This window comes from Dipodomys ordii, unplaced genomic scaffold (genome assembly GCF_000151885.1).
Source record: "Dipodomys ordii isolate 6190 unplaced genomic scaffold, Dord_2.0 Scaffold17, whole genome shotgun sequence".
NCBI lineage: Eukaryota > Metazoa > Chordata > Mammalia > Rodentia > Heteromyidae > Dipodomys > Dipodomys ordii.
The window spans coordinates 21,361,892-21,385,430 of NW_012267233.1; the positions used below are offsets into that span (position 1 = coordinate 21,361,892).

Below are 23,539 nucleotides of genomic sequence, written 5' to 3' on the forward strand. Positions count from 1 at the left end.
TATTCACCTTAGAGTACCTTAAAAATAATACTTTCTGCTGTCCATAACAGAAAAAAAAACAAGCATCTTAAGGTAGATAGGCAAATATGATTATTGCAGACATCAAAATCTTTACAAAGTTTGGGGTTTGAAATCAATGTTTTAAGTTATCACTGAGCATGGAGTCATGCCTCTAGTTCCAGGTTTTTGCTAATAAATTGGTCTGGGCTGGCTTCAAATCTCCATCCTCAGATCTCAGTCCCCTGCATTGGCTAGAATTATCGGCATAAACCACCATTACCCAGCTTAAGAAATACTTACAACAAAAGCCTATGAGATGATTAATAACAAAAAATAGATACAAAGTTGTTTGTATTTATGCATAGAACAAAGACTTAATATGCACCAAACTGCTAATCGGTTTTTTTTTAATTTTATGGTCCTTTCCCTTTTCCATAATTTCCAAATTTTCAATAATGACTCCTTATTTTTAAAATTAAAAAAAAATACTTTGGAAATCTTTAACAGAAAAATCCCTAACAAAGGAACAAGAGTATGAACGTACTATAGCAGAAGTGATCACTTCCAAGTGTTTAACTGTCGAATGATTGTTAAAGTCTACTGTGAGGGCTGGGAAGATGGCTCAGTGGTAGAGCGCTTGCCTTGCATGCATGAGGCCCTGGGTTCGATTCCTCAGCACCACATAAGCAAAAATGAAAAAAGCCGGAAGTGGCGCTGGCTCAAGTGGGGGAGCGCTAGCCTTGAGCTGAAGAGCTGAGGGACAGCGCCTAGGCCCAGAGTTTAGGCCCCACAACCGGACCCAAAAAAAAAAAATCTACTGTGAGATGAGGTGGTTATGACTGCATAGTATGTTAATACTCTGCCTGGTATTTTACTCTTTTTATTACTACAAGCAGTCCACAGAGGGTTCATCTTGAAAGACTGAGTAGTTACTGTCCAGATAGGAAGTGGAACAGAGTCTTGTTTAAGATAAATTGTACTAGAAAACTTCTGAATTGACCTCCAAAACCTGCCTTCTCTGCCCCAAGTCATATAAAGTTATGGATTATTATAAGTGTTAGAGCTCCATGTGGATTTCAGAAAATATTTCAACCCTAAAAGAAATTAAATTTCATGAATTCTGTAGTATTAACTTTCACTGTATTTCATGTCGGTATCATTTGTGGAGGGGAAGGGGAAAAACAAGTCGTTTAAATAAGGATACAGGTGGACCCGTTGCAACAATGAGAAGTACAAGATGTTATATGAAAACGAACTTTACAACTTTGGGGGAGGAGGATTGGGGGGGTGGGGGGGATGGGAAGGGATGGGAAGGGGAAACAAAGGAGGAGGCTACAATGCTTGATAAGAAATGTACTCATTATCTTGCCCATGTAATTGTAAACCCTCTGTACAGTATTTTCACAATAAAAAATAAATAAAATTTAAAAAAACAATGTTGACATATTTGAACATTTTAAATTTAAATTTTTGAAGTTGTGCCCCATGATCTTTATTCTTAAATTTGCCAAACACATTTTTTTCTACAGAAAGGACTAGCTGAATCTAAAAGAATAAAGGAATAGATATTACATGCAAATTTTTCAAGTTGGATAATTGTGAACTGCTAGCAAGTAAAATAGAAAAACAAAGCTTATTTTCATACAGAAAGTATTTTAAAATACAACATTGATACAAGGCTGAAAAGGCAAAGATTTTAGTGGAATATACAGTATCTGTGATATTATTTCTATTTAAACTATATTTGACATAAGGATACATGTAAGGATTTAGTAAAAGAATAAAGTCTGTACTAGAACTTCAGATTTTTAAGCCTCAACTGCCAAAATATTTCAACATTGCTAATATTACAGAATTCATTAGATTTAATTTCTTTCAGTGTTGAAATATTTCCTAAAATGCATATTGGGCTCTAACAATAAAAAATATTCATAGCTAATTATAAAAATTAAGAATTGCTGAAAACATAAAAAAACATAAAAAACTTTTAAAAAATCACTGAAAACAATGTCTCTTTATCTTACCAGATCATCTACTTTGGGGTCATTAGTTTATCTTTTTATTACTTCTGAGGTTACTGTACGTTGGAGGATAAAGGGAATGAGAATTTAAATAATTTAATCTTTTTAATTGAAGCAGAAACATTTTGTAAAAAGAAAATAATAATAGAGAAAGAAGTTATATTCTTTAAGAAAAAAGTAATTTTTTTATCCTACTTATCATTTAAACACAACTAGCTAAAAATGTTCATTATGGAAATTTCCCAGTGGCAAATTTTCAACATTTAAGTAAATGGTACTGAGTATGTAAGTGTTTGAAAATGGAAAGCAATGTACTTTAATAATTTCCAACTGTCATATAAATGCTTCATTCAGACTTGTTAATCACTAACACACAACAAAACAAAGAACAGAGGTTACAATGTATATACTATTTAAGTGAAATAAACTAATAAAAATATTCTTTAATATTATATATTGTTCTTATAATAATTTGCTTTGGAACTGTTTAGACTTCCCTTTCTTCAAAATGTAATGAAATATTTTTAGCAATTAAGTATTCTCTTACCAAAAGAAACAAAAATTTCATGGAAGTTTTGCTTTTTCATTTGGCTTGATGTGGAAGAAAAAAGAGAAAGGAGAAGAGGGAAGGAAGTAATGAGAGAAAAGAAACTAAAAGGAGGAAAGAGATTAAGAAGGGAGCGGAGGAGAAACAAAAGGAAAGAGGAAAACATTAAGATATGAAGAGGAAGGCTAGGGAAGGGAATGGACAGAAGAGATGGGGAGGAAATGAAGAAGAAAAGCAGAAAAGAAGATGAACTGGACTTTTGGTTTCAAATGGTTCTTCTCAGGACTTTGAGAAAGATTATGGAGATTATTGGCAGAGCTCAAGTAAAATACTTCTAAAGCCCTAGAAATTTAGTGAAAGTAATATATTCAAACTAATTGTGGTTTTTTTGGACAATGAAAGATTTTATAGCTCTCAGAAATTTTTTCATTTGATTGTTGTAAAAATCAGTTACATTATTTGTCCAGGGACAAAATCTATACAATATTCAACAAGAATCAATGAATACCAACTTTGTTAGGAATTACAAGAATATACAATGTATTAGTACTTGACCATCTTAACACTATTATTTATCTGCAAATTTAGGCCCACTTCACTTATACTTTATGAATCAAGCACTATAGCAATGTAAGAAAAAATGAAGATTATTTTTGCAATATGTATATTATAACCAATGGATTATAGCAAAAGATAAATCCTTAAGTTTTAAAGAAATTAAGCATTATGCTTTCAGAAGAAAAAAAATGAAATTGTATTCCACTTCACTGAACTTCAAAATATAAAGACGTATCCAAATAATCACTTCCCCTGTCATTAATTACTAATTGTAAGAAAATAGGCATTAGCTGATTTTACAATATAGGATTTTACAAAACACCAAAAACTAGAAGAGTAAGGGGCTGTACAGAAAAATTCAGAATATGAAATTTCAAACAAAAAAAATAAGGAAGGAAGTAAATAAGGGAGAAAAGGAATGTATGTCCCCAGTAACAAACTACCTTTTCAAACTAACTGAAAACTTGCTGAGATCTGGCCTGATCCAGGATTCAACTGTGAAATCATTCAAATGGATCACCATGACCACAGAGCTCCTCAACTTCACCAGCTCAAAACTTTCCTTCTTTTCAAACTCTCATCTTTTTCTCATTGGAAATCCCAAGTTCCTAGTTCCTTTTGTATTAATCCACCCCTTTCCCACTAACCAACTCCCACTCCCCACTTCTAAATCTGCTTTGAGAAATAAAACAAGCTGGGGAGTTTTTATCTTGGTGCAAATGATGTACTACCTTTCAAAAAGGCTAAACAAGTTTAATTCTGTCTGTGCAATGAAAAACTTTTCTCTATTAAAATTGTTTAATAACATAGAACACATGGTGAAATACAAGTTGTTCGTGGAACCACACTCTATAGACAATGCTTTTCTGCATTTATAAAAATGTTTTATTGACCCAGTCAGAGCCTCCAATATATTTAAGCTTGAAATATGCCTTCTATACTACTCCTCAAAGATAATTAATTACCATCATCTATGACATCATGACAATGCTCACACGCCAGTTGATTCAAATGTCATTTTTTCCTGATGAAATGATATTTATATTTGATTTCTAAGGAATCTCTAAATAACAAATAACGTTTAGAAGAATATTTATTGACAGATACTTTGCATCTCATTTATGAAATTGGGGGGAGGGTGAATTGATTTCCAAAGAGGGATATGGCATAAAATCAGGAAACTAAAAGCATACAACTTGATGTCAAACCTTTCAACAGCATTAGAAGAGCTTGTGGGTTTCCTGGTATTTTACAACCACAGTCACAGAGAACTCTTCTTTTTTTAGTTAGCACATATTATTTTGTACAAAGGTGTTCCATTGAGATATTTCCATAGATGAATATAATAAACTTTGACCATATTCTCCTCCTCTACTTTCTTTCTTACTACTTTCTTATCGCCTGCTTATTCTTGCAATTCTTTGGGTTTCTGTATGTCATTTTCCATACACATATGTAATCTATTTTGGTGTTTTTGTGGTGGTATTGCACTCATTGCTTCACACTTCTTCAGCGGGCACTTTTTCACTTAAATCATGACTCCAGAAGTTTTTTATGTTGGTTCTTTTCTTCTCTCTTTTTTATTTAAATTTTATTGTAAAGGTGATATACAGAGGAGTTACAGTTACAGAAGTAAGGTAATGAGTACATTTTTTTTAGTTTTATTTTGTTGTCAAGGTGACATACAGAGGGGTTACAGTTACTTAAGTAAGGTAATAAGTACATTTCTTGTCAAACTTGTTACCCCTTCAAGGCAGGACCTCGCTTTATGCCTTGGCTAAGATCCTCCTACTCATTCTTTTCCTGTCACTGAGGATAACAGGCATGCACCATTGCATCCAGACCTTGGTTGAAATGAAGTATCCCAAAATGCATTTCCCTGATCTTCACCTCCTGAGTAACTAGGTTGGAACTACTGTACTTAGCTTATTTGATTATTCTTTTCACTTTCCAATTTTTAGTACTAGGGTTCAAACCCAAGGTCCATGCTTGCTAGACAAGCATTGTATCATCGAGCTGCATCTCTAGTCCTAGAATGGAGTGCTAAACATAATTTTTGACCACTTAAAAAAGAAAAGGAGAATAACATTTTCAAGTATTCCAATCAGTTTCCCAGGGGCAAGGTCTTCTAGCATTGTGTCTCTAGCACCAAGTCAAAATCCTAGTGTATCAATAGAGGTTTGTTGAGGGAATGAATGTGATGAGTTTTCTAAAGAATTGAGGAAGAAATTTATATAACAAAAAAAATTATCTTTTGGCAAGCGAACAATTAAGTAACAGTTACTAAATTTGAAATGTTCTGCAATCATCCTCTCTTTCTTCAAAATGTTTCCATCAAGTAGAACCCTTTTCACCTATCGATCAGTTTCTCATTGTCTCTGTAACTCTGAATCCTGGTGTCCACTAATAGGTATTCTGTGTTCTTCTATTTATGTACTCATCTAGAATACAAATGGAATCACACAATATGTGTCTTTTGGGTTCACATTCCTTCACTTACCCTTATGTTTTTAAGATTCATCTATTTTGTGGTCTGTATGAACACTTCATTCTTTTGATGGACAAAAAAATATTCCGTGGGAATGCCATGGTATGTATGAGAAATAAATGCTATTGTTTGTTAGCCACTTTTCCACTAATGAGTATTAGGCCATTTCCATCTTTTGGCTATTGTGAGTAGTGTTATTATGAGCGTGTGGGTACATATCCTTGCTTATGGAGTTGTCCTTACTTAAGGAATTTCAAAGTCTTTGCAGTATGTACCTAAAGAGCTGAATTAGGGGGCGGGGGGGGGGCATGGGAGAAATCTGTGATTAACGTTTTGAGGAGCTGCCATAATGTTTTTCATAGTTGCTCAACCACTTTGTTTCTCAACAATGAGGTCAAACAAGAGTTCCAATTTCTTCATATCCTTGTCAATATTTATTTTCTTTTTTTCAATTATAAACATCTATGCACTGACATGAAGTGGCTCTTCTGAGTGGTAAATCTTAAAAACATGGAACTGTTCTTTAAACTATCTAAGTGACTTCACTGAAAAGTTAATAAAGCTAACATTCCAGAGCCCCTCTCTGAAGATGTTATGTTGAAATGACAACTCTATACTTTCTGATCTTTTTCTTTTTAAAAGTTCCCAAATTCTTGGTCAGTTGTAAGTAATACTGAAAAAGGTTGGATTACCAAGGAAGATGGTAGAAAATGAATGTGGTCATAGTAGATTATCTGCATGTGTTAACCTAGAGCAATGAAATTGTTTGAATTGTTTGAGGAGTAGGGAAAGGAAAGTGATAGAGAAGGTAAAATCAGTTGGAATATATTATAAAAATAAGTGGTAATGTAATAGTGAAATCCTCCTCTGTTTAACTAATGTCAGCTAATACAAAAAAAAGGGAAAAAAATTAAATGGTCTAACAACACAGCAAAACTTGACATTTCTCTTCCTCCTAGCAAATAAAAATGCCTATTGTTCATGGTTATAACAGCCCTATACCTACCTCCAGCAATGGCACGGCAGTTTTCACCACCAATATCACCATATTCTTATTTAAAAGCCTTAAGCCAATACCTTGCCACCTGAGTAAAAACCTACTATTGTAAGATCCATAATAATTTCAACTGCCAATCAATGTAGATTACCACAGGTTGGTGTTATTGCATAAAAGATAAATATCATTTTTCAGTTTCCCAAAGAATTCAGGCACAATTCTGCTGACAATTACCTCTTCTTCTCAAATAGCAATTTAAACAAAAAAAGTAGATCCGTAGGGTTTTTCAGTACTTTAACGATATTATCTCTCTTACATTGCTTTTACAGTTTGCTTGTGGCCAACAGAATGATTCTGTCACATTCCCTAAGAAAAATCAAGTTGCAGATGCAAATTCATATGACTGTAGATGTTCCTCATTTACATAAAAATCTGTGATGCACATCCAAGATCTGCTGTGACTACAAATAGATCAAATGGCCAACATCCTCAACCATGCCCACATGATTTATGAGCGAGGTTTACAGATATGTGCTGTTAGGCCATTCAGACATTAGGGTTTTTGAAGTGAATATTCAATGGAACACAGTTTGTGACAGACTATGCAGATGTATTTGCACAGACACTGCAAGCCATACTGACTATAAGATTTGATGACAGTGTTCATCAGGAGATGGATCCGCCTCTCTGAAAAAGCTTGGGAAACTTACGCTCCTCTTTCACACAGTGTTCTTCATTTTTCCTTATTTTCCTCTTGGAGAACCAAAAGTAGTTACCTATAGTTTGTAATATTCTTCACCTCAGTAAAATATTAGCTTTACCCTATGGATGAGCAAATTAAGTTAGTATTGTTCTGTTTAAATATTAACAAATACCCTCTAGCACCAAAAGAGGACACAAATAACTGTATTATGTAGTAGATGTGTTCCATGAATTCTGACTGTTCCCTGCTTCATAAGATAAAATATTCATTATAAGATTCATTTGACCTCTTAAAATCAAGGATAAACAAACACGGAAATCTAATTTCCTTTTCTCTCTTCGATGGCGTTAATTTGTTTATAACCTTCTAGCACCTATTTTCATGCATGGCTTTTCAACTAGATAGACTAAAATTCACTTCGCTTATCTAAAAAAATAAAAGACATGAAAGCCCATCTCATTGGTTTTTTAAGAATCACATGTCACACTGACTCAGCTAGTATTCCCAATCAGAACTTTTACCTTTTGTGCAAGAAAATAGAATGTTTAAGCATAATAAAGTTGAGCTCTAATCAGCACTTTTCAGACAAATCGCCATGACTATTCCAGAAACAATGTTTAACAGCTTTTAGTGTCCATACAAATCATCCTTTAAAATGAAGATTCTAACTCCACAGGTCTCTGTAGGACCTGATCAGCTCACACTGGAATGCTAAGCTACAATCCACAAACAATTCTATAGCAACTGGAACTCCATGTTTGTTCCCAAGTATGCTAACCATAACTAAGTAAGGAGCCTGGCTTCAGGTTGATGACAGCTTTTATTAATTAAACACTTAACTTGGATATCCTTGTTAAAATATAATAATATGGAAAGATACCTTGTTCTCCCAATGGTAACATCTTACAGAACACAGTACCAGATATCACAACCCAGATGTTAACTCTGATAATCTGCCAATTTTATTCACATTTCTCCTGATTTGCTTGTATACACATTCATATGTGTATTTACTTTATTTACTTTCATATGCCTTTGGTGCATGTGCAAGTTCAAGAATGCACCACCATATTCAAGATTCAAAATAACTCTATAACCACAAAGATCCATATGTGGCCATCCTATGAGCAAACTATCTCTCTCTTCATGTCTACACCCTACTCAAGTGACCCCTGAATATCACTCTACGCTTTTGTCATGGCAAAAAAAAATGGTTTATAAATGGAATCATGTTAATGGTTGACCTATTCACACATTAAAGGTTGAGAAACACTGCTTTCTATGTCATCTTGCATGTCTAGATCTAGAAAGTTACAGACAGGAGCCCAACCTTTAAGTGTAAGTCCCCTTTCTCTTTTTTATAGGAAAAGGCAAAATCCTTGGTTTTTCTAGAATACTAGCTGTGTAAACATGACATCCTAAGAATGGCTTTTGATCAGTATGATTTTCCAGTGACTCATCCAGCTTTGCATCAATAGTTTATTTCTTTGTTCTTTAATAAGTTTTTTTATTGAGAGAATACTGTACAGAGGGGTTACAATTACATGGGCAAGGTAATGAGTACATTTCTTATCAAGCATTGTTGCCTCCTCCTTTGTTTTTCCCCTACCATCCCTGCCCTCCCATCTCCACCGCCTGCAAAAGTTGTAAAATTCATTTTTTGACATAGCATCTTGTACATCTCACTGTTGCAATGGGTCCACCTGTATCCCTATTTACAATAGTTTATTTCTTATTGTGCATTTGTCTGTTTGTTAGGGTCAAAAAGTATCCTGTGACTCGGACATGCCACAGTTTGTTTAACCATTCACCAGTTGAGGGACATCCAGGTTATAACTGGCTTAGGGTTATTACAAATAAAGCTATTATGAATATCTTTGTACAAGTATTTTGTGAACTAGTCTTTTATTTCTCTGTGATAAATGTTCACGTATAACTGTAGGCTACTTTTCCCACAGTGGCTATGCCATTTTCCATTTCAACCAGACATTTATGAGTGATCATTTTTCTTCACAAACTTAGCATTCTCATTATTTATTTTAGCTATTTTGAAAGGGACCAAGTGAAATTACCCTATGGTTTTAATTTGCATTCCCTAGTATCCAATGATGCTGAACATCTATTTACATATTTCTTAGACATCTGTATATGCTCTCCAATGAAATGCCTGTTCATGTCTTTGGCCAACTTTATCATGAGACTGCAGGTTAATGCTAGAGCTCACTGGTAGAGCACTTGCTTATCATGTGCAAGGCCCTGGTTCAATCCCCACTACCAAAAGGGAACAAAAACTTGTTCTCTAACGAGATTCTCGTGGTTAATTTCTTTACACACTCTAGATGCTAGGCCTTTGTCTACAAACATTTTCTACCAGGCTGTAGCTTGTCTTCTCATTCTCTTAATAGAACCTTTCATAAAGCAAAAGTTTCTGATTGTAATCATTTAATTTGTTCTTTCCAGGGTGTGATTTTTGTGTCAAATTTAACCCTAGAATGAGAAGGGGTTTTCCTTTTCTCCAAAAGTTTTATAGTTTTGTGTTTCTTTTTTTTCAGTCCATGATCCATTTTAAGTTAATTATTATACAATGTTTTTCCCTATGAATGTCTAGTTACTCCTATACCATTTTTGAAAAGAATATCTTTCCTCCTTTAAATTTCTTTTTCACCTGTTAAAGCTCAGTGGGTAGCTTATTAATAGTTTCCCCGATGTTCTGCAGGTCCATCTTCAGCAGCAAATAGCAGACAACAATCAAGACAATGGCAGTGACCAAAACAGTACAGGTTTCCTCATGAATGTAATATCTAAAAGAAGGAGGAAAGTTATTACCACATACTTGCATCTGAAGGAAAGTTTCAATATAAAACCAGAATGCCAATAAAGTTCTTTCACTGTGTTTTAACAGTATCAGTAACTTAATTTTTATCTTGCTTTTTCTTGCTCTTTTTGGGGTGGTAGGGGTAGGGGAATTATAGTACTGAGGTTTAAACTAAAGTTTTTACTTGCAAAGAAGGAGCTCTATGACATGAGCCATACCTCCAGTCTTTTTTCTATGGTTATTTTTCAGATAGGGTCTCACACTGTGTGGAAGAAAGCCTGGACAGTAATCTTCCTATTCATGCTTCCAACTGTAGCTGAGTTCATAAACATATGCTACAATACAAGCTTTTTCTGTTGCAATGGTGTCTTATGAACGTTTTGCCCCATCTGGCCTACTGATCTTCAATCAAGCACTCACATAGGTAACATGACAGCTGCGCGCCATTGTGCCAGCTTCATCTTGCTTTTTTTTTTTTTCCGTCAGTCATGAGGCCTGAACTCTGAGCCAGGGCATTGTCCCTCAGCTCTTCAGCTCAAGGCTAGCACTCTACCACTTGAGCCACAGCAATACTTCTGGCTTTTTCTGCTTATGTGGTGCTGAGGAATCGAACCCAGGGCCTCATGCATGCAATGCAAGCATTCTACCACTGAGCCACCTCCCCAGCCCTTCATCTTGCTTTTTATTAATCTACTTTTAGTAGAATTCAAACACTTCAGCCTTTCATTTAAATTTGAAAATCAAATTTAAAATTTTGCCCATTTGCTACCCACTTTCCTCAGTATGTATAGTTTGCCTCTCAGGTTTCAGATTAATTCGTTGGATCTTCACAGCTCTTTATCTAAAAGAAGGAAAAGACTCAGCCATTAATTTGACACTGAGTAGACTTAAATATATGCACTGCTCTCTCTTTTATCTCAATGTCAAACTGAATATTTACTCCGTGTCCTTTCTTTATTAGGTATTCTTAATTCCTTAGCTGGAATGAAGATGGTGTCTTTCTTGATGCTTTCAAAAAAAGTTATGCAAATATTTTCCAGTCCAAGAACTGAAACCTTGAAAATCATTCGCTCCCTAGTCAATCCTTAGGAAGAATGTATCTGAGAAGTTTTCACAGTCACATACTGAATTTTCTAATAAGTGGGTCTGGAACTCTGATGTTCCAGGGTTCTAGAAGCTGGCTGCAGGCACACACACACATCACCAGAGTTGAGCATTCTGCACCCCAATGTGCAGAACCATGACCGTATTGTCTTCATGATATCTCTGAATATTAGCATCCCCACTTTCTCCTGCCTGTGTCTGATTTCCTTTTGTGCTATTTCTGGCTTCTCTGAGTCTCACATGTGGTTTACATCATTGCCTCACAGTGGTGGCTTCCTTCTTTCTACAAATTGCCTTCATTTGCATTTAGATTATTGAATTGCTCTGAATGAATCCTCTCCCTGACTGACAGGTACATCTCCATCAGCCACCTTACGAATGAAGCTGATCTTTGCCTCATGAGCTTCTGTTTCTATCACCACACCTCAAGGACAAAACCACAACAGAGGGGTGGGGGACGGCTCCCACAGGAGTCCCAGCTACTCAAGGCCAGTTGGGTAAAAAGTTAGCAAGACTCTAGCAGAAAAACAAACTAGAAGTTAAAAGGACTGGAGAATCACGTAGGTGGTTCAGTGCGTTAGACGCCCTGCTTTTGATCCCTAGTCCTAAATGTAGGGAGGAAGGAAGAGACAGAAGACGGAGGGAAAGTGAAGCCTCGGGGTGGTTGACATTTGCTTGGGTAGGGACATTTGCTACACTCTCGGTCTTTCCTGCTTCTTGGTCTCCTTATCTTCTTCTCATTTACTCAGTGGGAGAAACTGGGTCAGAATCCAAGACATCAGTCCACCATATTTTAGTACTGATTGGAATTTTTGTTCCTTAATGACAAAGCAACAGGCCTCGCCTCCTCTCTAGTTTGATTTCCTTTTCTTCATAGAAAGTTATGTCTCCTGAACATTTTCCCCCCAAATCCGTAGTAAGGTAGACACATTGCCCAGCTTATGGCTACAGCATATTAAACTCTTCCTCAATGAAGAGTTTCTCAACCAACCTTTAACCAGACCTCTTCATTCTATAACTAACAAAAAGCATTCCAACTTCTTCATCTGCTTCTTCCTCTTCTTAAGCACTTTTTACTTCTGAACTATCCTAGTGTATTATTTGGCTTCCTACCACTTTAACAAAATACCTGGAAAAAATTTAAACACAGAAAAGATTTCCATTTTGGTTCAGGGTTTCACAGACTTTTTGGTTCAGGGTAGTTGGCTTATTGCTTTGGACCTGTGGTGAAGCAGAACGTCATGGCAGACAGCACATGATCAGGAAGCAAGGAGAAGAGAGAAAAAGAAGAGGTACAAGGGTTCACTAAGCTTCAAAATCACAGTCCGATAACCTACTTCCTTCTACCAGGTCCACTAACTAAAAGTTTCACCATCTCCCAATACAACAGACTGGTAGCTGGGCCTATAATGTATTTAAGATCTAAAACATAATACCTGAAGGAAGACACCACATCTTCCACTGTGAGTTTTCTGCCATCTCTGTAAGGTTTTAGGATTTTTCTCTTTAATGTGAGTATCGGTTAGAGTTTTCTTTTAATCATGTATTTGATCATGATGACCTCTTTGCATCTGAAGATACACATTTCTTCAGAAATGTTCCTCTATAATGTATCCTTTATCTGTTCCTCTTCTACTAATGTCTTCTCTAGGTATTAAGTGTTAGAACTTCAAGAGCTAACCTCCATCCCCTTCTTACCCATCTTTACTTCTGTCCTTCCTTACCTTCTTTCACATACTTTTTACTTGTTGTCTTTCTGGGCTACATTCCAGGAGAATTCCAGTTCATCAATTCTCTCTTCAGTTGTGTCTCTTAAGTAATTATGTTCAACTCCTATCTTTGGTTTTCTTACTATTTTGGTGTCTTTGTATCTGTAAGTTCCTAATTGATTGTCTTTCACAATAATCTATGTCAATTAACACAAAATAGACATCCTCTGGTGTCTACAAACATCTGGATCTTTTTTTTAAATTACTGTGCTATTAATTCTGTTTTGTCATATGTTCATTTTTCTGGGTTTTTAATACAATTATATTATTATTCTTAAGGTGTTGTACAGAGGGATTACCATTTCATAAGTCAGTTAATGAGTGCATTTCTTTTTTGTACAACTCTTTCCTAAGCTTTGGGATTTTTGTTTTATTTTCTTCAGTGAACTTCATTGTATTGATTTTGTACTTTTTTTGATCATTTGAGGCTTGTACTTGAAATATCTCATAACTTGTGTATATCAGTAACATAAAAAGATGAGACACTACAACCGTCTACCTTGGAGTGAGATTATTTAATCAATATTATTTAAAATCATTGGTATATATTGATAAGAGAAAGTAGACAAACTTTTCATTGTTCTGATTGTGTTTAATTGCCTATAAGTCATGCCTTCCCCAATCACTTATTGCTTATGTAAAGAAGATCACTTCCTCTGCTACTGGATATAACATTGCTATGGATATCTTTTCTGATTAGGCTTTCTATGGTGATTGTAGGCTAAAATATTTTTGAAATGACTAGAACACAACTACTGGCAAAACGGTCCTTCATTCTTTTTAATTTGTGCCATCTACCTCAGAGATAGCTGTGTTTCTACCATCAAATTGTCTCTGCTTAGAGATCATTGTTTTTGCTTCTGTTCACTCAATACAGTTGTGGTGGGAAGGACAACCTAGTCCACAACTCTAAATACACTTCGCCATGTACTCACCCTAATGGATGACTATAGCCCCTTCCAAGCTCATGGATTAAACACTCCACAAACCTCTCACTTTGCAACAATTACCTCTTGTGGTATGCACGGTGGTTTTGTTGATTGGTTTTAACAGCAACACTGTTTGGACCCTGTCACAGTTAGTGACCACTAAATGGGTTTAGTGGAATCTGTGTGTTTTCTTTCATAAATTTCTCAGATTTCCCAAATTATTGGTAGCAACATCTTAGTTTCTTAGACTGTGTTTTTGTCTCTCCTTTTCCTTTTTGCTTTTCTTTTGCTTTTTGTTGAGGGGGAAACGGCACTGTAGGGTGAATGTGAGACCTTGCTTGGGCTGGTCCTCTACCACTTGAATCACACCTCTAGCCCCCCATTTGCCTAATAAGAAAAACCTTATCCAGTCAAGTGTTGTTGGCTCATGCTGGTCATCTGAATAAGCACCAAAAAGCCAGAAGTGGAGCTGTGGGTTAAGTGGTAGAGTGCTAGCCTTGAGGGAAAACAGTGATCAGGAATAGCACCAAGACCCTAAGTTCAAGCCCCAGGACTGACACTAAAAAAAAAAAAGTATCTTTTCTAGATACTTATATTCTGTATCCGTATGCTAGTGCTGTCATAGTCGAGATTTACTTTCTGACACTTCCAGAACCTGGAAGTCTAAGATTAAGGTTCTAATCTGAGGCTTTCTAGGGATAGCTTTCTTTTGGGTTATAGATGGTACCTCCTTGCTGTAGCTCCATACAGCCTATTTCTGGGTTATATAGCAAAAAGAACCTCTGGTATCTCTCACTTTATTTGGTTTTAACATTTTTTATTGCAAAGATACTGTACAAAGGGGTTACAATCACATGAGTAAGGTAATGAGTACATTTCCTATCAAGCATTGTTATCCCCTCCTGTTTTTCCCCTACTATCACTTTCTTCCCCACTTCCCCAACTCCCCCCCCCCCCCGCCAGTTGTAAAGTTCATTTTCAACATAATGTTTTGTAGTCTCATTGTTACAATGGGTCAACTTGTCTCACTTTCTTACAGTCACCAATCCTAGCAGACAAAGGATCACACTTAGAACCTCATCTAAACCCTGTAAGAGCCCTATCTGCCAATATAGTCCTACTGAATGTTAGGGTTTTAAACATACATTCAGTTCATAACATTCAAATAGAATATCTTACAAATAAAGGAAATGTCAATTCACATAAAATAGATAATAAGAACAAAGGGTGTACTCAAAAAGAAAGAAATATTAACTAAGAAAGCTTCACAGTAAATATAAAACATATTACCTTTCCTGATCCAAAGTACGTATATAATGAATATCTCTTAAATAAATGTATGAGATACTCAAAGGGCATCTCAGAATTTCCCCATGGCAACAATTTTCAGGAATACCTGTGAAATATTCCCAGACTTTTTCAAGCTTTTATTATACATCAAAAAAAGAGGAATTGGTAGAAAACACAGTCACCCTATTTGTTTATAGCCTATTCATAAAACTCTGAAATTTAAAATACTTATTGAGATGAAGTGCATTAGTATTAACAATCTACTTAGCAATGCTTTATGTAACTTCTTTGTTATTTTAGCTTTAAAACAGTTATCTAATTTTTAATAGGATTAGGTGTCATTATATTTATGGGTTATTAGAGCATGATGTATTAATAAAAAGAAATACCTAACATCATGGACCTAACATCCAAGACTTATAGATCAACAGAAGGGAAGTTCTAGAGATTAGACTGCTGATAGGAGTAAATCACAACTTTTAGAGCCTTAGATAACTGGAGCACATTACAGACAGATCAAGATTAATTTAGGTTAGGAAATCATGCAGCATAATGTACATATGTACATTACCATATGTACAAATGAATGTATACAAACAATACCATATGTAAAAGTGAAATGTGATAAACAATTCAAACTTGTCATAGTATTTAGGGGTGAATGTGAGAAGGTGTTGGTTGAGTTATATCCCTACTCAGTAAAATTTGCTAAAAATGTGTAGGCTTTATGGCAGACAGTCAGATACTTTGTATGTCCCTCCCCCACAGTATAACCCCTGCCTTCACTGTATTTGATGTTGGTATAATTTGCGGAGGGGAAGGGAAAAAACAAATTGTTTAAATAAGGATACAGGTGGACCCATTGTAACAATGAGATGTACAAGACATTATGTTGAAAAACGAACCTTACAACTTTGGCACAGGGGTGGAGAGGGGGAGGGGGGGATGGCAAGGGATGGGAAGGGGAAACAAAAGAGGAGGCAACAATGCTTGATAAGAAATGTACTCATTATCTTGCCCATGTAATTGTAACCCCTCTGTATGGTATTTTCACATTAAAAATAAATAAATAAATAACAATAAAAACTGAAAAAAATCAGAATTTTGTGCTATTTCAATTACTTAAAATGTGCTCCCCCCAACTGAGGTTTCCCAAATTGGAAGCAGAGTTCTGTTCACTAAATGTAATTTGTGTGTGTGCATGCACACAAACACACTCACATGCACACATGCATGTGTGCACCTGTCCTGGAGCTTGAACTCAGGACCTTAGTGCTATCCTTGAGCTTTTTGCTTAAGGCCAGCACTCTACCACTTGAACCATAGTTCCACTTCAGGCTTTTTAATGATTAAGTGGACTTTCCTATCTGATTTGTTCCAAATCACTATCCTCAGATCTCAGATTAACTAAGATTACAAGGGTAAGCCATTGATGCCCGGCCAAAAATGGTTTATAAAGAATTATTTTGGGGGGAGCGGGGAGGGCCACAAAAATGAAGGAAGGAGTGAAATTGACCAAGAAGCATTGTATACATATCCTGACTTATGGACTTTAGTAACTACTGAATATATAATATATATTGAATAAATATATACTGAATATATTGTATAACTACTGAATAATAATAATAGTCATAACAATGAATCTATTTCAAAATTTACACCTTACAGGTGTGCCTTTCTTAAAAATGATATTTCTGAGGATCCATGCAAACTACAGCTTTATTTTCCTATCTTACCTTTTACAAAGTCTTTTCCCCACTTTACCAAAAGAACAGTTTGTTTCTCACCCATCCAAGTCTTCCTATGACATATTCCCTTGAGGGAAAAGATCTCTGCAAACCTAACTCAGAAACAATTGCCAACTATGTGATTTTTTTTTTTTTTGGCCAGTCCTGGGCCTTGAACTCTGGGCCTGGGCTCTATCCCTGAGCTGTTTTTGCTTAAGGCTAGTACACAACCACTTGAACCACAGCATCACTTCTGGCTTTTTCTGAGTATTTTATTGGAAATAAGAGTCTCACAGACTTTTCTGCCTGGGCTTGCTTCAAACCACGATCCTCAGATCTCAACTGCTTGAGGAACTAGGATTACAGACGTGAGCCACCTATGCCTAGCATATGATTATTTTTTTCTGATTTAATTTAAAGAAATAAGGAATGCCAGTATAATTCTATTATTTTTTATCAACAGTTTAAAAATGAGTTTTCTCCCTTTATCTTAAAAATACCCCAAATTTCATTAAAACAATTCTTTATTCCTCCAGATAAGCAAATAAATAAATTTTAGAAGTTATATGCTTCTCAAGAGATGAGCAGCTAATACATTCCTTTTATGTTTGTTTGAAAATATTTTTGCTACTACCAAATCTTGTATCATATAATTATGAAAAATAATTCTGTTAAAACCATATACCACGCTGGACGCCAGTGGCTCATGCCTATAATCCTAACTACTCAGGAGGTTGACATATAGGAGTCATGGTTTGAAGCCAGCCTGGGCAGAAAAGCCTCCATAAAACTTTTATCTCTAATAAACTACTCAAAAAAGCCAGAAGTGGTGCTGTGTCTCAAGTGGAAGAGCACTAACATTGAGCACAAAGAGGCTTAGGGACAGTGACCAGGCCCTGAGTTCAAGCCCCATGACAGGCAAAAACTAAATCCATAGACCAAATAACAGGAGCTAAAAATGGGAAGTGTAGCTCAAATGAAGCACAATTACATAAGGCATACCCATTAATTTCCAATTATCTAAAGAAAATCATATGTATAGTTTTCATATGTATGTAGGCTGAACATAGCAAGAGCAAAAACTATTTCAGAAAGGAAGCAAGAAAGCAAGAAAAGGTGAAATACACTGATACAATCTTCTAGATGTCACCAAAATATATGAGTTGGAATATAATTGAAATGCTAGCATGCTTTTTAGTACTTTTCCAGTGTTTTATCCACAAGGTAAGGTTACACAACATCAACAGGTGTGATTAAGTGGCAATTAGATGGTCAATTAGAGCCAATAGATAATTCAGGAGTTGGAGATATACAAATATTCCCTGTAGGTCTTAGGGCTTAAATTAGACATTTTGACAATTTGAATATCTGATGTTATCGTTAAGGATGCATAAACCTTGAACACTGCTTCTTATTGATTTTTTAAAGTGTTAAGGCGTATTAAATAAGTTCAAACAAAAGGTTGGAAGTAGCTGGTTTGCTCAATAAGCAATTACTAAAAATCTACCTTGTCTAAGGTCTTGCAGAAGATAAACAGAAGTTCTTGACCTTGAGTACTTCACAATTGCAATGACATCATCCAATTATGTTGCTTTAACTTCCCTTATAGACACTAATGACCATCAAGTTGCTGTCACCAGAGCTGTAGTTCTGAAGGTCTCCTAGGCATGACAATCACCTTGAACCAAACCTAAACAAAGATACACAGATGCAGACACAGACAAGCACACACACACACACACACACACACACACATTCATTTTCCCCTATGTATTCACACACACACACACACACACACACACACATTCATTTTTCCTCTATTTATTCACTGCATATAAGCATTCTCATTTATGTTAGTATCACCTTCAGGAATCTAGGCTCTTGTAACAAAAATTTTAAGTCTTTCTTGAGTCTTTATTTATTTTTTTATTATGAAAATACTGTACAGAGGGGTTACAATTACTTGGGCAAGATAATGAGTACATTTCTTATCAAGCATTGTAGCCTCCTCCTTTGTTTCCCCTTCCCATTCCTTCCCATCCTCCCCCCCACAGCCCAATCACCCAATCATCCTCCTCCCCCCACCAAAGTTGTAAAGTCTGTTTTTCGACATAACATCTTGTACATCTCATTGTTGCAATGGGTCCACCTGTATCCCTATTTAAACAATTTGTTTTTTCCCTTCACCTCCACAAATTATACCAACATCAAATACAGTGAAGGCAGGGGTTATACTGTGGGGGAGGGACATACAAAGCAACAAAGAAATCATCTTATAAATGTGTTAGAAACAATCGTATGAAAGAAAACCATTTGAATACATATCTTAGGGTTCATTTTCCTAACATCACCTTATCTGACCTTTTTTCTTGACTCAGACATATACTAGGTATTGCAAATAAGGGACTTAGCCAAATGCTGAGAGCATTCAACAGGTCTAGTATGTTCTATCTCTGAACTTGAACCTCTCTTTTTCTTGCTCTTAGCTCACATCTACGTGAGAGTAATTTTTTGCCCCAACTTTATACTTTCATGCTGCTACTTTTCAATTCATTCTTGATTATTCCTAGTTCTCCAAAATACAAATTTATCTGCTCATGCTTGTCATTAGCTTACAGTCTACAGTGGCTCCTTTTTGTAGCTGATTATCAAAACTCCTGAATGGAGCACATGGGACCATCGTAACTTCACCCCACTCATTTGCTCTTCCAGATGTAGCTACTATCCACTCTTCCTGCTACACCAGTTGCAACGACATGTCATGTTCTTTCATATCTTTGAATGAGTTGCTATCAAGGTCTAGAGCCAATTTGTAACTTCTCTGTCTAAGGACTATTTATCACTTAATCACTAATAAGCTTCACCTGCAAAAGTCCTTCCTTAGTATCCCAGCTAAATTCAGTGTGAGCATACTACTTTCTTCATATCCTTATTATCTATTATTAGCTAATTATTATATCAGTTCTTGCCCCCCAAAGAACAATGAATGTCCATAGGACCAGTTGCTAAGTCATTTGTATTTGCAGTACATAAAATAGAATTTAATAACTCCTTGACGGACGAATAAGTTTCTAAGCATAGTAAGATCTCAAGAACCAATGCATGGTCTGATGCATAACATGTTACCTCACAAACATATAATTTTATGCTTTATACATCAGTTAATTTAAATTTAAAACAAATTATTATAAAAAGAAATCAATGAAATGGAACTTACTGTAATCCACATCAAGAAGTCACTCTGGTTTTATGTACCTAGTTGCCACTATTTCTGAATTCATACCCGTTAAATTTCCCTCCACAGCAGCTCAGTCTTTACCATTCCTAAGCAGGCTTATATGTGCCTCACCTAGTGTGATACTCATAAAGAATCTGAATGCTGAGAAAGGACTTTTATCCTTTGAAGGAGGGATAAATTGCATTATAATCAGAGGAAAGGAGGAAGGAGGAATCTGTAAACAATCATAGATACGACATGTTCCAGAACCAAACAGCAGTTTATGAATAGAGGCTCACACTAGGATTTCCCCTAAGCGGACTCTACCAGTTACCCAGTTCCAGTGTGAACCCCAAGGTCTCCAATTTATAAGATAGGAGAGTTCTACATGGATGTGATTGGATGAGATGCATGAAACTAACATGGAGAGTTAGACCTTAAAAAGAGGAGGGTGAGATCACTGACAGAAACCTCTGAGGAAACCCACATCTTTCTGATATACACTAGCTTACACCATGTACTCTCTGTGTGTCCTTTTGAATGTCTTCTCGAAAGAAAGCTCCTTTGGATACACCAGCTCTATTATTTTTCTATTGTTTCATTGCAGTGTAACACAACTTAGTGACTTGAAACACTTATTTATTAACTCATAGTTCCACAGATCTGGGTGAGCCTGGCTGGATTAACCTAAAAACTTCACAAGACTGAAGTAAAGGTGTCAGCTAGTCCAGGTGAGACTCCCAATACTATTCAAATTCATTCAGGTGATTGGCAAAAATAGGCTCCTGTGATAAGTCAGAATCATTCATGAGCCTTTCAGAGGCTCATGAAGTTCTTTCTGAGTTAGTCACTGTCAGAAGTGGAGGATTTCTCTAACATAACATTACTTTTTGGGATTCAAAACTCGGATTTCTTTCTCTGGCACCAGTTGGAGAATTTGCTTTCACTGTGATTAAACTAGTGCGACTTGTCTCCTCTCTTTATCTTGAAGTGAACTATGTCGTATAACATGAAATATTTATAACAGTAAAACCACCATATTATTTTCACGATTGATATGCAGAACATGTATACAGAGCATCAGGAGATCCTTGTCATCTTAAATTTCTACCTTCTCCTCTTTACTATTTCTGGTGACACAACTTTTTTTCCATTGCTAGAGATCAATCCTAGCATATTGTACAAGGACAAGCATTCAACCACTAAGCTACAGCCACAGCCCTACTAACACCCCTTACTGAGTTAATTGTCAAGAACAATCACTACCTTCCTGTCTATGAATTCTGAGTTACCCAACATCAATAGCTGTACTGATAAAGCAAGTTGATGGATTCTAATTTCTAAGTGAGAAGTCTACGTGCTACCAGAACTATTTCCATTAAACGCGTTTGCATTTTTCTTTTGAGTTACAAATAGAGGACGTTACTAATTTGAATAGATAAAGAGGATTAGCATATTTAACCACATCCTTTCAGTATCTCCTTGCGGATTGATCTTTATCTCCATTTTTTTTAAATTTCTCATTTAGTGCGAAGAGCAAACCACTTGGGGCCCCTGTGATAAATGAGTATGCTGATGCCCAGTTGCACAACCTGGTAAGGAGAATGTACCAAAGAACAGCCCTGTACAAAAGAAAGTTGACCGAGGGAGAAATATCTTCACCTGAACCCAGCCCACCCACTGGTAAGCATCATTTTTTTTGAAGCACTTGACCCTCTGCAGGTGAACTGAAAATACAGGCTCTATGATCCAGCAGCAATATCTGCATAGGATTTTGTATTGCAAAAGTTAAATAATAGCTATGCTTTTCAAAAGTATTGCATACTTCAGTATGCAATAAAGAACATCAGCAAATATCAAACAGGAGTCTGACAATTCTCAACTTTCCCTACTAATTACAGAAATATATTTATAAAAGTGGTATAAACTGTGATTACATCTATGCAAAATATGTATCTATATATAGAATAAAGAAGAAAAAGAAAGTTTGGGTTCATAACAGACAAAAATCAAATTAGTAACTACGTGAGATAGAGTTGAGAGGAGAGTGTGTTTTCAAAATGAGTACATATTATATAATGTTCTATTTTTTTAAGAGATGAGACTAAAATGCATTGTAGTCATTATAGTTGGAAAAAGAAAATTTTTGAGTTGTATGCTCCCATAGCTTGAAGAATATGTGCAGTGGATATGTTTTGGCACCAAACCGAGAGCTGGGTGAGTTTTTCACCTTTCATATGTATGTAATACCTCCGCCACCCCTTTATCAGCAACTTAACTTACTGTACATTTCCTAAATTCCAGTGTTACCATTACTTGAATATTTTTATATATGCCATTGCTTTATTTCATTATGCATAGTTAAAGTATACACCACAATGTTTTAGTATCCATATAGTTAAATCAACGTCACTATTTTTAAACACATGAGTTTGCAAGGGGAGGATTTTCAAATATCATAGCATCATCAAATCCCAGCTTCGTGCTCATGAAATCAACTTGTATTAGCTTAACCTATTAAAAATGTTTCCTCTTTTTCCTCTTATAAAGGAAAGCCCACAGCTGCATCATCAATGCAAGAAAGCAATTCCAAGCTAAAAAAAGAACCTAACTGTGGTGTCTTGTGTTGCAAATTCCAGAAGGTGCCTCTGGGAGAGCACTTAAAGAGATTTAGAATTCCAAGCAGCATAGATGCACACACAGGTACCATTCAAGGGGTGTCTCATTGAGAGGGCTGGCTATCACCAAGAGTCCTTTTGATCAAAAGTCACAGAGAGCTTCTGTCTTGCCACATTCCGAATTTATCTAGAAAGCAAAATTTAAACTATATCATCAGCAAAAGATGGTTTGTGAAGACAAGAGATAAAATATCCATGCTTGTTTTTAAAAGGCAGTCTAGGGCCTGTCTGTCCCTAATTACCTTTGAAAAGAAAGCCCCAAAGCACTCAGCAATAAGTGTACTGACACCAAAAGAAAAAAAAAATCATTACAACGTGTCCATCTTCTCCCATGGCTTCACACAGCTAATTATTCTAATCAAACAAATTCCCTCCTATGCCTTCCCATGGGCAGAAGAAGGCAATATGGGAAGGGAGGTGGGCTGCCTTCATGCAGTGATTCTTTAGTCTCCCCACTCAGAGCCACATCCTTCCTGTCATGGCCTTCTTGAGGCTTATCTGCTGAGTGTGGAACTATTGCCTCCATGGGGGGGTCCCTCTGACTTTTCTTGGGTTTCTTCTTTCCCAAATCCACTCTAGAGGTAGAATTGGATTGAATGTTTAACAGAGGCCCTTCTTAAAAATTGTTATTTCCAAAGTGGAATGCCTCAACTTAACCAATCTAAGCCAGAGAACTCTGTTAACATTCAGGCC

The 23,539-nt window shown here is 36.0% G+C and overlaps 1 protein-coding gene across 1 annotated transcript in view; it reads left to right on the top strand.

Moving 5' to 3' along the window:
• Cngb3 (cyclic nucleotide gated channel beta 3) overlaps positions 1–23,539 on the top strand; it is a 147,682-nt gene that overhangs the window by 33,388 nt on the left and 90,755 nt on the right. Inside the window, exons 7-8 of the mRNA XM_013012407.1 lie at positions 21,697–21,851; positions 22,719–22,871. Coding sequence (XP_012867861.1) covers positions 21,697–21,851; positions 22,719–22,871 — 308 coding nt within the window. The remainder of the gene's footprint in view (positions 1–21,696; positions 21,852–22,718; positions 22,872–23,539) is intronic.